The 13,064-nt window shown below is 39.7% G+C and overlaps 1 protein-coding gene across 1 annotated transcript in view; it reads right to left on the bottom strand.

Moving 5' to 3' along the window:
• The window catches only part of SNTB2 (syntrophin beta 2), a 116,211-nt gene that overhangs the window by 32,760 nt on the left and 70,387 nt on the right, over nt 1-13,064 (bottom strand). Inside the window, exon 3 of the mRNA XM_072636435.1 lies at nt 5,147-5,357. Within this exon, the coding sequence (XP_072492536.1) occupies nt 5,147-5,357 (211 nt within the window). The remainder of the gene's footprint in view (nt 1-5,146; nt 5,358-13,064) is intronic.

Raw genomic sequence — 13,064 nt, 5'->3', positions numbered from 1 at the left:
AGACAACATATTTTAAGAAATCTTAAAGCTGCCCAGATCTTCTAGAATCAAGGCAAAGAAGAAGAGAAAGAATCTACCAGTCACCTCCTGAAAGAAATCTCAAAATGAAAACTCTCAGGAACATTACAGCCAAAATCCAGACCTTCTAGGTCCACGAAAAAATATCACAAATGGTCAGAAAGAAAGAATTCAAGTACCAAGGAGCCACAGCCAGGATCACACATGATTTAGAAGCTGGGAGCTGAAAGCTTATATTCTAGAGAGCAAAAGATAGAGAGCTACAACCAAGAATGACTGAGAAAAGCTGAGTATAATCTACAGGGGAAAAAATGTACCATTATTGAAATAGAGGACCTCCAAGTATTCCTGATGAAAAGACCAGGCTGTGTAGAAACTCTGAGGTGCAAGCATAATAGTCAAGATAAACACAAAAAGACAAACAGGAATGGATAATCATAAGGCTAAACAAGGACAAGCTGTTTAATTTCAACTGACACATACGTCCTCTCTAAATCCTGTCGTCATCATCAGGGGTCATAAAGGCGCCTTCATCAAATTAGATGCAAGGTCTGGGAATGGTCAGTAAATCATGATGATAAAAAAAAGAAAGTAAAGGGAAAGGAAAATGAACATGGGGGTGGGGGGATCAGAAAAGGAAAAGGAAAATTATCTCACAATTGAGGTACACAAGTAGAAGTCTATACAGACACCAAAGGAATAGCAGACCTGAGTGACACTTGAACCTCACTCTCATGTGAAGTAGCAGCAGAGGGAAGACCAGACACAGACACAGACACAGAGACACACACACACACACGCACACACATATTGGTGTCAGAAATACATTTCACTGAACAGGATAATAAGAAAAGGAGTTAAGAGAGAAAGACTTGGATGGAGAACAGATTAATTAATCCTTATCAAAATGAACTCTAAGCGTGCATAAAAATATATATAACCCTTTTGTGTCATAGCAAAGATCTGGAAACTAAGGCGAGGCAAGTGCCCATCCACTGGGTAACGGCTGAACAAATTATGGTATGATGCTGTTGTGCTGTAGAAATGGTAAAGGGGATGGTTTCAGAGAAACCTGGGAAGACTTAAATGAACCATTCTAAGTGAAGTGAGTGAGCAGAACCAGGAAAACAATTTACACTGTAACAACAATATTGTACAGATGACAACTTTGAAAAATTTAGGCATTCTAAGGGACAGAGAGGTGAAAAAATCAGGGTACAGAAAGACACATTCTTTTTTGGGGGGAATATGAACAATGCAGGAATGTGTTTTACTCAACTATATGTTTGTAACAGGGATTTTTCAAAAAAATTTCTTTCTCCATTTGCAAGGGAGGTGAGAAGGCAGATTTTTGATGATTGAAAAAAATTAATTTTTTAAAAAAAGAATTATTGCCATTGCTTTGCTGTTGCCCTAAGGAAGGTGGCACCTTTCCACCTGACTTGCAGTTGAAATCTTCCATATTTGTCTCCCCTGTTAAAATAGAAGCTCGTTAAAAGCAGGCACTGTCTGACTGTTCTATTTGTATCTCCAGCACTTTGCACCATGCTTTGCACATCATAAGCACTTAATAAATGTTTTATTGAATCATTCATTCCTATGGTTTTACACAGGAGACCGTCACCCATATAATACAACTGACACAAGCGTTCAACAATCCAGCACATAAGCTGAAGAACAGAGGGACTGAGCAGATGAAGGTAATTACCAGGAAGAATCCTCAAACAAAAGGGAAAGAAACCCATATGAGAATAGGAATTCTGTTGCCAAAGAATTGTGTTCCTGGTGAAAGAGGAAGTACCCAAACATCTCCAACCAAAACTTCCCCTAGAGATGCAGAAAGGCTTGACGCCCTGTGCATGCACCCATCACCATCACATCCTTTAGAAGTTCACCTACTTCTTCTGAGATTTTACATGCTATCAGGAGCTATTATGCCAGAAGATTATTCCATTTGGTGAAGTTAACAACATGCTGACAATGAAAACCAACCAGGAGCTTTGGGATCCTCTGGTAATCATGACAGGAAACAACCTTGCACAAATCACTGAGTCTAGAAGAACCTGTTTAGTCCCCCCAGCCCCCACTGCCATATTTGCTGCCTAGAAAATTTTATTTTTAAACATAAATGTGTTTTATATAATTGATATTACATTGCTTATGTTCTCAGTGGGTAGGGGGAGGAAGAGAATTTGGAACTCAAAAGTTTTTAAAAACCCAATGTTAAAATAATCAAACACATACAACAGAAATAATTATATGTGCTCAGAAATGGGCCATGCAAAGATTTCTTGACAATAAACAAAAAACAATTGGTCTGACTCTCAAGGAAGCCAACCTGGGGTTTGACTAGATAGGAGAAAACACACTGTAAACCAGAGGCCCTGCTCAAACGGGCCAGGGCCACGGGGCTGGATCTAAGGTCACAGGCTACACTAGAAATTCAGTAGGAGAAGGAATTTGGCCCAAGTCTTGGGCCTGCATTGAAACTTTATGCCTGCTATCTCGGGAACATCAAAAAGCTGACAAAGCCTTTTGGAAAGGAGAAGAGGGGACGCTTCACTAATCCAAAAGGAAGTGGAAAAGGAACCAAGCATACTCAATACCTCCCGAGGCTGTCCAGACTTCCTCTAACAGAAGAGACATGCCAGCTCATGTTGCTAAGGGTAAGATCAAGTTTCATTCTTCAGAAAAATGAATGACCCGAGTTAGCCTGGATTTCAAAATCCTTACCAGCGTGGCCCTTTGTAAATGAATGCTCCACCAGAAATTTTGCTCAAGGATGTCTGGATATACCTAAGGGGAGAATCCACAAAGCTCAGGGGAGCACTGATGCCTAAGTCTGCACCCCCAGGGTTCCCTGACACAGAACTAATAAAGGAGGGGAGGCCATTGCCATCATAATCTAGAAAGAGCACAGGTAGGACTGAGCACCAAATGAAGGTGTTCTAAGCAGTTTAATTCATTTAGAGATGGATGTGAATCAAGCTGTCATCTACAGGATCCTGAGGGACTGGACCAGGTTCCCCCAAACAGTAAAGTAAACACTGAGGATGCAAAGAAAATCATGGCATGCTGCAGCCCAGGTCATGGTTATACACATAGCAGTCAAGGATGAAATACTTGTTTGAAGTGCCTGTGGAAGGAATGTTTCCAAAGTTTGGATCTTCCTTTGACAACTGTCCAAGATAACAGGCTCAGTTAACGATTCAGATGACTTCTAGCCCTCAATAATGCCTTGTGGGAATTCTCTCAAGTTGCCAAACTATTCTGTTGAAATGTGTGGAAAAACCATTCACAGCTTCAAGAAGGCAGCAACCATTCCATCTCTCTTGATCACAATGAAAAATATAAAGTCTGCCTATAACAACAGGATATCTTTCCCAAACATTACCCACCTGAGTCAAGGAAACATATTCTACCTTATAAAAATTAACTTTCAGATTAAAAAAGATATTTGGTTGGTATTTCTTTATGGCCCAATGGCCTTAAAATGATCAGAACCTAAAAGAAGTTGTTTTGACAAGATTTCTTAAGCAAGGTCTTGCTTAGATTACTATTTATTTGACGAGTAAAGTTTTCAAATGTGTTTTGCTGTGTGAAATATGATAAAGGATATTTTTCCAGGCTCAAATAATGTCACCATGCAGTTCAAAATAAAAGAAGTGAGCCAAGGTGGGTGAACAGCTCCGAAATCTTTACCCTGGCTACTGAACCCTGAGAGGGGACTGATAAATAAACAAATCCTCAAACTTATTCTGTTGATTACTTCCCTCAGCCAGCTTTTATTAAAAACAGCACACAGGGATGCAGATTTGGAGCTGGTGGGGTCTTTAGAGGACATCTCATTCAATCCCACATACCTGATTAGTAATTGGAGAGCTGGAGTAACTTGCCCAAGGTGCCTGAGAAGTACACGGCACCCCGATCACCTGACTCCAAATCCCAAGTTCTTTCCACTGTATCCGCTCTTTATATTTAAAAACGTTTTGCTGATGTCTTTTGTTTTTATATCCTAGTTGCTTCCCACACTCTCCTCCAGAATTCCACATATTCTTCATTTCTTATCACATAATAGTATTGCATTACAGTCATATGCTGCATTTTTTCAGCCTTTCTCCAATCACCGGGAACCTACTATGATTCCAGGTCCTTGTGACCACAACAAGCGTTGCAATGAATATTTTGATGTATGTATATGATATGTTCCCTTCTGACTTCCTTGAGGTATATGGTGGGGTTGTCAGATCAATGGGTATGGACAGTTAAGTCACTTTTTTTTACATAATTCCCAAATGAAAAATCTAGAATGACTCAACAACTTTGCTGATTAAAGGATGTGAGCAAACAATTTGGAAAAAAATTGCAAAATATAAATTAAATACTTAAAATACGCTCTAAATCACTAGCAGAGAAATGTAAATTTTATAAATCCTGAGGTTTCACCTTATTCCGTGCAAGTATGGAAAGACAGGGATGGTGGGGCTGTGTGTGTGTGTGTGTGTGTGTGTGTGTGTGTGTGTGTGTGTGTGTGTGTGTGTGTGTGTGTGTGTGTGTGTGTGTGTTCTCACAGCCCCACCATCCCTGTCTTTCCATACTTGCACGGAATAAGGTGAAACCTCAGGATTTATAAAATTTACATTTCTCTGCTAGTGATTTAGAGCGTATTTTAAGTATTTAATTTATATTTTGCAATTTTTTTCCAAATTGTTTGCTCACATCCTTTAATCATTTATCTACTGAGGAATGGCTCTTGAGGTTACATATTTCTGACGATTCCCTATCTATTTTTGATACCAAGTTTTTATTGATGATATATCACACAAATAGTCATTTTCCACTCTACCAGTTCTTGAGTAGAAAATATATTAATATGACTTCATATACCCTTGTTTACCCTTCTGGTAGAGACGCTAATATACAGTGAAACAGAAAAAAGCAGATAGCTAGAAAGAGAGGAGAAACCAAGAATCTAAGTAATCCCAAACTGGACAAATCATCCTTTGAATAACTAGTGTTTGGCCTTAATGTAAATACTAGGGGTGCTTGGGATAGAACATTTTAAAATCCTAAGCCTGTATGAGAAAGTTCTGTATTGATAAGCACGCTGTCCCACATTTCAGAATACCTGTTCAGCCAGCCAGGCAATGTGTTTGACCTCCTTGCTGCCTCCTGCTGTACAGGTAGCGCCAAGCATGGCATTGAGTTCAGCCAACACTTGCGGGAGGAGAGCCATGATGTTGGTGTGGATGGCTATGAACCATGAGTGGGCGGTTGCAGTGTCCTTGCAGCGAAGGATCAAAGTATTTCTGCTATCAGGAGAATGAAGTTCTATCAATCTGTGTGAAGAAATAAATAAAAAGAGAGAACTAAATCAGAAGGTACCAAGCATAAGGTCAACCTAACTCTGACATTCTTAGAACTGAGAGAGATACTATCTCCAGATCCCCCAAGGGGCCCCTTTTCTCAGAAAGCCACATATGCAAAAACAAATATTCAAAAGACCAACAACAGACCTTGGTGTTTCATCTAGCCACAGCGATTCTTCTGTTATCACTATTTGTCATGTGATACTGCCCTAGTCTCTCTTGAAGCTGTGAGGAGTTTACCCATCAAAACTTATTGGCATGTTGTAAACAGTGAGATAATGCTTTTAAAATATTTACAAAACTTCCAGTGCATTACCAAATTGGGAACATAATTTTCCTGAGTGGCAAGAAGAATCATCTTTTATGAAACAATCTTAATAGTATTTTTTAATTTTAGGAATTTTTTAAAAATCACTTATTTTTAACATTTTTTTAAAAAATTGAGTTCCAAAATTCTCTTCCTTCCTCCAGGGCCTCCCCTACCCAATTGAGAAGGCAAGTAACATATCACTTATACATGTGAAATCATGCAAAACATATCTCCAATTAATTAAATTGGTGAAAAAATGATTTGGTGATATTTTTAAGTAATGGATTGCCACTGATCACATATTTTGATGAGCTATTACTAATGGTAGAAAAACAGGAGGGATATTCAATCTTGTACCTACGTGATAATTAACTACAAATTATGATGTAATCTATATCGTGGATTGACTAAACACTTAAAATGCAACTGAGCAAACTATTTCCAGATGAGTTTAAGAATTCTGGGTATTAATTCACATTTTGGACAAAGCGCCTCACTAAAAGAGCGTAAGAATGAATAATGAAGAGCTAACAGTGCAAACATAATAATGCATGCCAGCACCATTTACACATCTTTCAAAAGGGAACGAGAGCTCAGACTTTCTCCACCAAGGCCCCTATCCTACTGTCCCAAGGAGAATTCCTCCTCCTCCTCCTCGTCTCTCATCTTCACACTCTTCCTATTTACTAACTCTTTTCCTCCCGACTTCAAACATGTCCAGATCTACCCTTTGTTCCCACCCTCCCCATCCTGAAAAAATCTTTTTTCTCTGAGCCATAACTAGGAATATTTTCAGTTGGAAAAAAGCATTGAGAAGGGCACATGGATGGCATTTTAGCCACATTTATAGTTGTCCCAGAAGAAGGGGCAATCTGACCCTCCCACCTTTGGGTTTAGAAGTAGGGAAAGCTGAGGCCTGCAAAAGGTGTACCTTGGGGCCAAGGGATGCTGGGGGTTGGAGTCCCAGCCAAGAATGTCAGGCAAGGTGTGGAGAGGACAGTGAAGAATGCACCATGCCTGAGCCATCTCCAGATGTTGGGGCCTTGTAACCAAGGCCCCCATGGTAGTTACAGCTTGGCCTTCACCTGAATGACCTCAAGCTACTGTCCTAGAAATCACCATCTTTTTCAAAGGCTCTCACTCAGTTCTTCTCTGCTTCTGTGCTCCTCCCTTGGCGTCTGTGACTCTGCTTCCACCTGCAGGATGATTATCCATCTCCTGTCCATGAAGATGTAAACATGGGCTGTGTCCTGCCCCTTCCTTTTAATAAAAGCCCACTGATTGGCTGAGTGATCAGAACCGGCTTCATATGGGAGATAAAGACCACTACTTGGATAAAGGCAGGAGGATGACCAGCAGTATTCTTCTATCACAGTCATCAATCAGCCCAAATGCCTTGTGAGGTTATACTTGTTTGGAGGGGTTCAGGTTTGTGCCAGCCCATTACAGTGGGGTCATGCAATACTGAGATCAAGGCTAGAATGCTGTCTCCCTCTCCTACCAAACTCAATCCATAGCTGCTAAAGGGCAAGTTTGACTATGCTGCTGTGGTGGCTCAAACAGGACCTCTGTTTGGCATTTCAAGCCCTACCCAACCAGTCCCTTCTAGATTTCCACCCTTGTTACATAGAGTCCACTTCACAGATTCTCAGATCAAGTCAGACTGGCTCTCCTCCCCTGTTCTGTGCCTGGGCCCTGGCTATCCCTTAGGCCTGGAATACACTTCTCTTCTCTACTTTCCTTGGAGACTTGGATCAAATGCCACCTTTTACATGTGGCCTTTCTAAATATTCCAGAGAACAGAGGGAGAGCTAGCTCTCCCCATGCCTCCTGATAATCTTTTTATCTATTTTGTGTGAAGTCTCCATAGAATAATGAGAACTCATATTTCTATGGTGCCTCAACATGAGGCTTCTGTGAGGCTGGCCAAGTGCTTTATGACTGTTAGCTCATTTGATCTGCACAACAACCCTGGAAGGTAAATGCTACTTTTAGTTGTCTTGTTGTTACTGTTCAGCTGTTTTTTGATCATGTCCAACTCTTCCTGACCCCACTGGGGTTTTCTTGGCAAAGATAGTGGAGTGGTTTCTCATTTCCTTCTCCATACAGATGAGGAAACTGAGGCAAACAGGGTTAAGGGACTTGCCCAGGGTCACACAGCTGGTGTCTGAGGCCAGATTTGAAGTCTCCCTGACTCCAGGCCTGGCACTCTATCCACTGCACCACCTAGCTGCCCCATTTTCCCATGAGGAAATGGGGCTCAGCATGACTACAGGACAGCTTTGGGTTGTACAGCTGCTGAGTGACTTTGGGACCCCTCATGGCCTCTACATTCCCAAGGGCAAGGGCTGCTTCACTTCAGCCCTTGGGTACGGATTACACTGCACACCATCTGGAACATGGAAGGTGTTTTATAAATGCTTGTTGACTGATAGGTTGATCTTAACATGTCCCAAATGAGCCTCGTTACCTTTGCTGCCAAACCTGTGTCTCTTCCCTAAGTTCCACAACTCTTAAAGGTACTGCCATCCTCACAATCACCCAGCTTTGGAGGCAGCTCTTACTCCTCCCTCTCCTTGCTTCTCCCTATCTAGTCACTTGCCAATTCTTGAACCTACTCCACTGACACTGGTCTTCCCTCTCTATCCATCTCCTTCCCTCCATTCATCCAACCACTTCTTCTCAACTGACCTGGACTACAGAAACAGCCTCCCATTTATTGGGCTCCCTGTATTAAGTCTTTCTCTTGACCAACCTATCCTTCTCAGAGGGGCTAAAGAATCTTCCTAAGGCACAGATCTGCCACTCAAAAGCATTAGTGACTTCCCATTGCCTATGGTATAACATATGAACTCCTTAGCCTGGCATTTAAGGTTTTCCACAATCCAACCCTCGCCTACAGTTCTGGCCTTATTTCATGCTCTTTCGTTTCATATATTCCACATTCTATCAGGGTGGTCTTATAAGCCCTCCTCCAATCAATCCCTCCTTATTTTTGCCTTTCAGTGTTCTTCAAGGACCATCTCTGATGCTCCCTACTCTGTGAAGCTTTCTCTCGTTCCACTTGTTGTTGGTGCACTGTCCTTCCTCCTCCTTGTGTTATATATTATACCTGAGCTCTTGGGATGTTTTTGGGATGCCCAGCACCTAGGACAATGAAGCACATAGTAGGTACTCCATAAACATCTGCTGCATTGAATTTAATCTAGCCACGAAGCCTAGGGAAGGGCTAAATACAATGCAGACACTAAATGGAAGGCCCATCTTAGGAGCATTTGACTCTACTATCCAAACCAGCTGAGAAAGTTATAGAGCTGCAAAAATGGGTCCAAAAGCTTCTACAGAGAACCCAATTCCTTGGAAAGCTTCTCAAGTCCTTCCTCAGAATCTATTCATCTTATCTGAGAAGAAATCTGCATTCTTGGCCTAAAGCAAATTAGTGCAAATTTAACAAGGAGAAAAGTAAAGTTTTATACTTATGAGTTAAAAAAAAAAAATCACCTTCATAAGTACAAGATGGCAGCTAGGTTAAGCAGTGGATACAACGCTGGGCCTGGAATCCAGAAGATCTGAGTTACAATTCCACTTCAGACATTTACTAGATATGTGACCCTAGGGATGTGTTCCTCTGTCTGCCTCAGTTTCCTCAACTGTAAAATGGGGATAATAAAAGCACTCCGTATAGAGCCTGGCATGTAGTAGGTGCTATACAAATGTGAACAGTGCTGTAACTATTGATATTAGATGAGATGGCGTTCTATCTCAAACTCCTTTGGTCCTTACACCAAACCCATGGAAGGATCTAAGTCAAAGAGAACCATCCTCAACATCACTAATGAATATTGATGTAAAACTTTTGAAAGACATTTTAAAAAAAATACCACAGCATAACCAAAAAAATTATTCATTATGACCCACTTGGATTTATAGCAGGGATACAAATATAATTCAACATTTGGAATAAAGTTAGCATAACTCAATACATCAATAGCCAAATCAATAAAAGCCATAATTAGCAAATGAAGAAAAAGCATCTGACAAAATACAGAACAGCTTTGTGTTAAAAATGCTAAAAAGTATAAAAATGGAAGAACTTTTCCTTAACAGGATCAAAAGCATTGACCTAAAACCAAGAGTGACCATTATTGGTAAGGAAGAAATACTGTAAGTTTTCTTGTTGAGATCAAACAAAGATATTCACTGTCTCCACTATTTGACTTAAGTATGTGAGATGCTAGCTATATTGAAAAGAAAATTAGGAAAAAAAGGATTCACAAACAGGAGACAAAATTTTCCCTGTTTGCAGGTAATATGATGATTTACTTAGAAAACCCTAAAGAATCACCACCAACAAAAACTAGTTAGTTGAGGCAATATCTTCTTCAAGGTAAGAGTAAACAAATAAATCCAATAAAATTTCTGAATATTAACAATAAAAGCCAAGGGGAACAGATAGAAAAATTCCATTTAAAATAACTGCAAAATGTATAAGATATCTGTGAAGTGGGTTATTAAAACACACAAAGGAATAATGTGGCAATACAACTACAGAACAATATTTGTGGAAATAAATGAAAATCTAAATAACTGGAGAAATATTCAACCCTTTATATGAGTATATGTCATGGACAAGAGATGCCTGGGCATCATCATCTTACCACAAAGAATAAAGAGGTGAAAACAAGCAGCTGTTCTTCAGTAAAAAAGCCAGCATATCAACGGAGTCTGAGAGGATACACAAGAACCAAGTTTTCAAAGAAGTGCAAATTATCAATAAGCATATGATAAAATCTTCAAAATCACTAGAGAAATGCAAATTTAAACAACTTTGAAATTTCACTTCACACCTGTCAAACTGGCAATGATGACAAGAGATAGAAAAAGCCCATGTTGGAGGAGCTGTGGGAAGTCAGGCACATGAATTCATTGTTGGTAGAGCTGTGAATTGGCACAAATAACAGTTCTAGAAATATACTTGAAATTATGTAAGAAGAGTTTCTGACTGTTTATACCCTATAACTGAGCAGTCCCAATACTGGGTTAATACTTCAAGGAGGTCAGTGTCAAAAAAAAAAAAAAAAAAAAGGTCCTACAGGTACCAAAATACAGCAGCACTATTTGTAATAGCAAGATGGTGGAAAAAAATGATGTGCCAAAAGATAGGAGAATGGCTGAACGAATTGTTATATTTAAATGGAAGGGAAATGTTGTTGTAGGAAATGATAAGTATGAAGAAATCAGAGAAACACAGGAAGACTCATAAGACCTATTGGTAAACAAAAACAGAGGTAATAATAGAACAATATATTTGACTACAATAATGTCAATGAACTTAACTAGGAGGCAAAAATACAAATACAATGGTCAGTGTTAGTTCTATGTTATTGAGGCTAAAGCACACATCCATTCTGTTTACAAATGGTGCACTCTAAGAGATGAGAGCAACATGCCCAGTTTGTCAGAATTACTTTATTTGATGACTTTGCTGAATTGTTTTATTTTTATGGAAAGATACTAACTAGAATGGTAGTTGTGGGGAAGGGCAAAATCTATCAATATAAAGCAAAGTAAGCATGACTCAGATGGTAGAGAAACAGGGTAGGAGAGCAGATTATTTATACACACACGTGTGTATGCATGCATGTATGTGTGTATATACATATATACATATACATACATTATACATATATATATATGAAAGAGAGTAAGAGTATAGTATAGTAGCACAGTAAAAGGAACATGTGACTTGGAGTATGAAGATCAAGGGTGGATTATTGGCCCTGATACAGAAAACCTAGATGAGCAGGAGCAGGAACACTGCTCCATTTCTTGATCTGTAAAATAGCAATAAGGAATCCTTGCACTGTCTGCCCTCAGGATGATGAGGACAGTACCTTACAAACTTTGGTTTTGTTGGGTTCCAGGATTTAGATAATACAGATACTCCTGGTAGGAAAAACTTACTCTATCCATTCAGATTAGCAGCTTTGCAAAGCTTCAAAGCACTCTATAAAACTGAGTTATTGTTATTGTAAGAGCAACTAAGGCTTGGGGAGGAAACAAGTTTCTGCATAGCAGGGTTTGTACCCCAATACAGCTAGCCTCCCTGAGGCTCCTGGAACATACCCTCCATTTTCTGACTCCATGCACTTCCATGGGCTGTTCCCTAAACCTGGATCTTTCTCCCTCCTCATCCCCACCACCTTGCCTTCACCTGCTTCCTTTAAGTCTCAATTAAAATCCTACCTTTTCCAAGAAGCCTTTCCTGATCCCCCTTAACAATAATGCCTTTCCTCTGAGATCATCTGTAATTTATCCTGCTTGCACATAGTTGTTTATTTGTGTTCTCCCCCATAAAGGGCGACGTCTTCGAGGACAGAGATTATTGCTTCCTTCCTTTCCACTTCCAGCACAGTGCCTGGCACTCAGGAAGTATATGATTAATACTTGCCAACTTGATGATTAAAGGACGATACAATTTTGGGATGGAAGGGCAGTCAGAAAATGGAGGGATCAGAGAACATTTCTTTGGGAGATGGTGTGTGTGTCTGGCTTTAAAAGTATGGAGGGGGCACCTAGGTGGCACAGTGAACAGAGCACTGGCTTTGTAAGTGAGGAAGACCTGAGTTCAAATCCGACCTCAGAAGCCTGACGCTTAGGCAAGGCACCTAATCCAAATTGCGTTGCCTTCCCCACTCCAAAAAGCACACACAAAAAAAAGTATGAATGAAAACTTTATTGGTTTAAGAAACTTAATACTGATTTAAATTTCAAACTATAACCTTTAGCTTATTGCCATTTGGATTTACGTTACACTCTTCATTATCCTTGTTTTTGTGTTATTGTTTTTAACACTAATGCTTCTTCTATTACTGCTATTGCTGATATCATCTTCAAGAAATTTTTTTTTGTTAAAACTTGCTTATACTCTTTGGAGGAAAGGTGTATAATTTATGTAAAGAACTAATAAAATTTATATTAAAAAAACACAAGTCAATTACACCACCAACAAAATGCTGAGATGCTCCCTTTTAAGAGTAAGAAGCCTGAGCTCATGGTTGGTGAGCTAACAAACGTGCACGTTTCCCAAAACACCTAGTCCTTTGCTCATCAAACTAGAGAAGGCAAACTTATTTTAAGATTCAGTGACCTGAAGTTGCCCTTGAAAAGCTCTCCTACTTTCCTCAGTAACTATAAAAACAATTTCTCATGACTGCCAATGGAAAGTCAATCATTTCCTACATTCTTCAGGAATATCAAGAATACATGTTTCACACATATAATATTTCTATAAAAAAATGATCTGACAAGTTCCACCTCTCCTTGGGCATTTAGTACAGCTGAGTCATAGTTAAGATATACAGTCC

This window comes from Notamacropus eugenii, chromosome 1 (assembly GCF_028372415.1).
Source record: "Notamacropus eugenii isolate mMacEug1 chromosome 1, mMacEug1.pri_v2, whole genome shotgun sequence".
NCBI lineage: Eukaryota > Metazoa > Chordata > Mammalia > Diprotodontia > Macropodidae > Notamacropus > Notamacropus eugenii.
The sequence above is the reverse complement of the archived record's forward strand: the minus strand, read 5'-3'. Positions and strand labels throughout refer to the sequence as shown.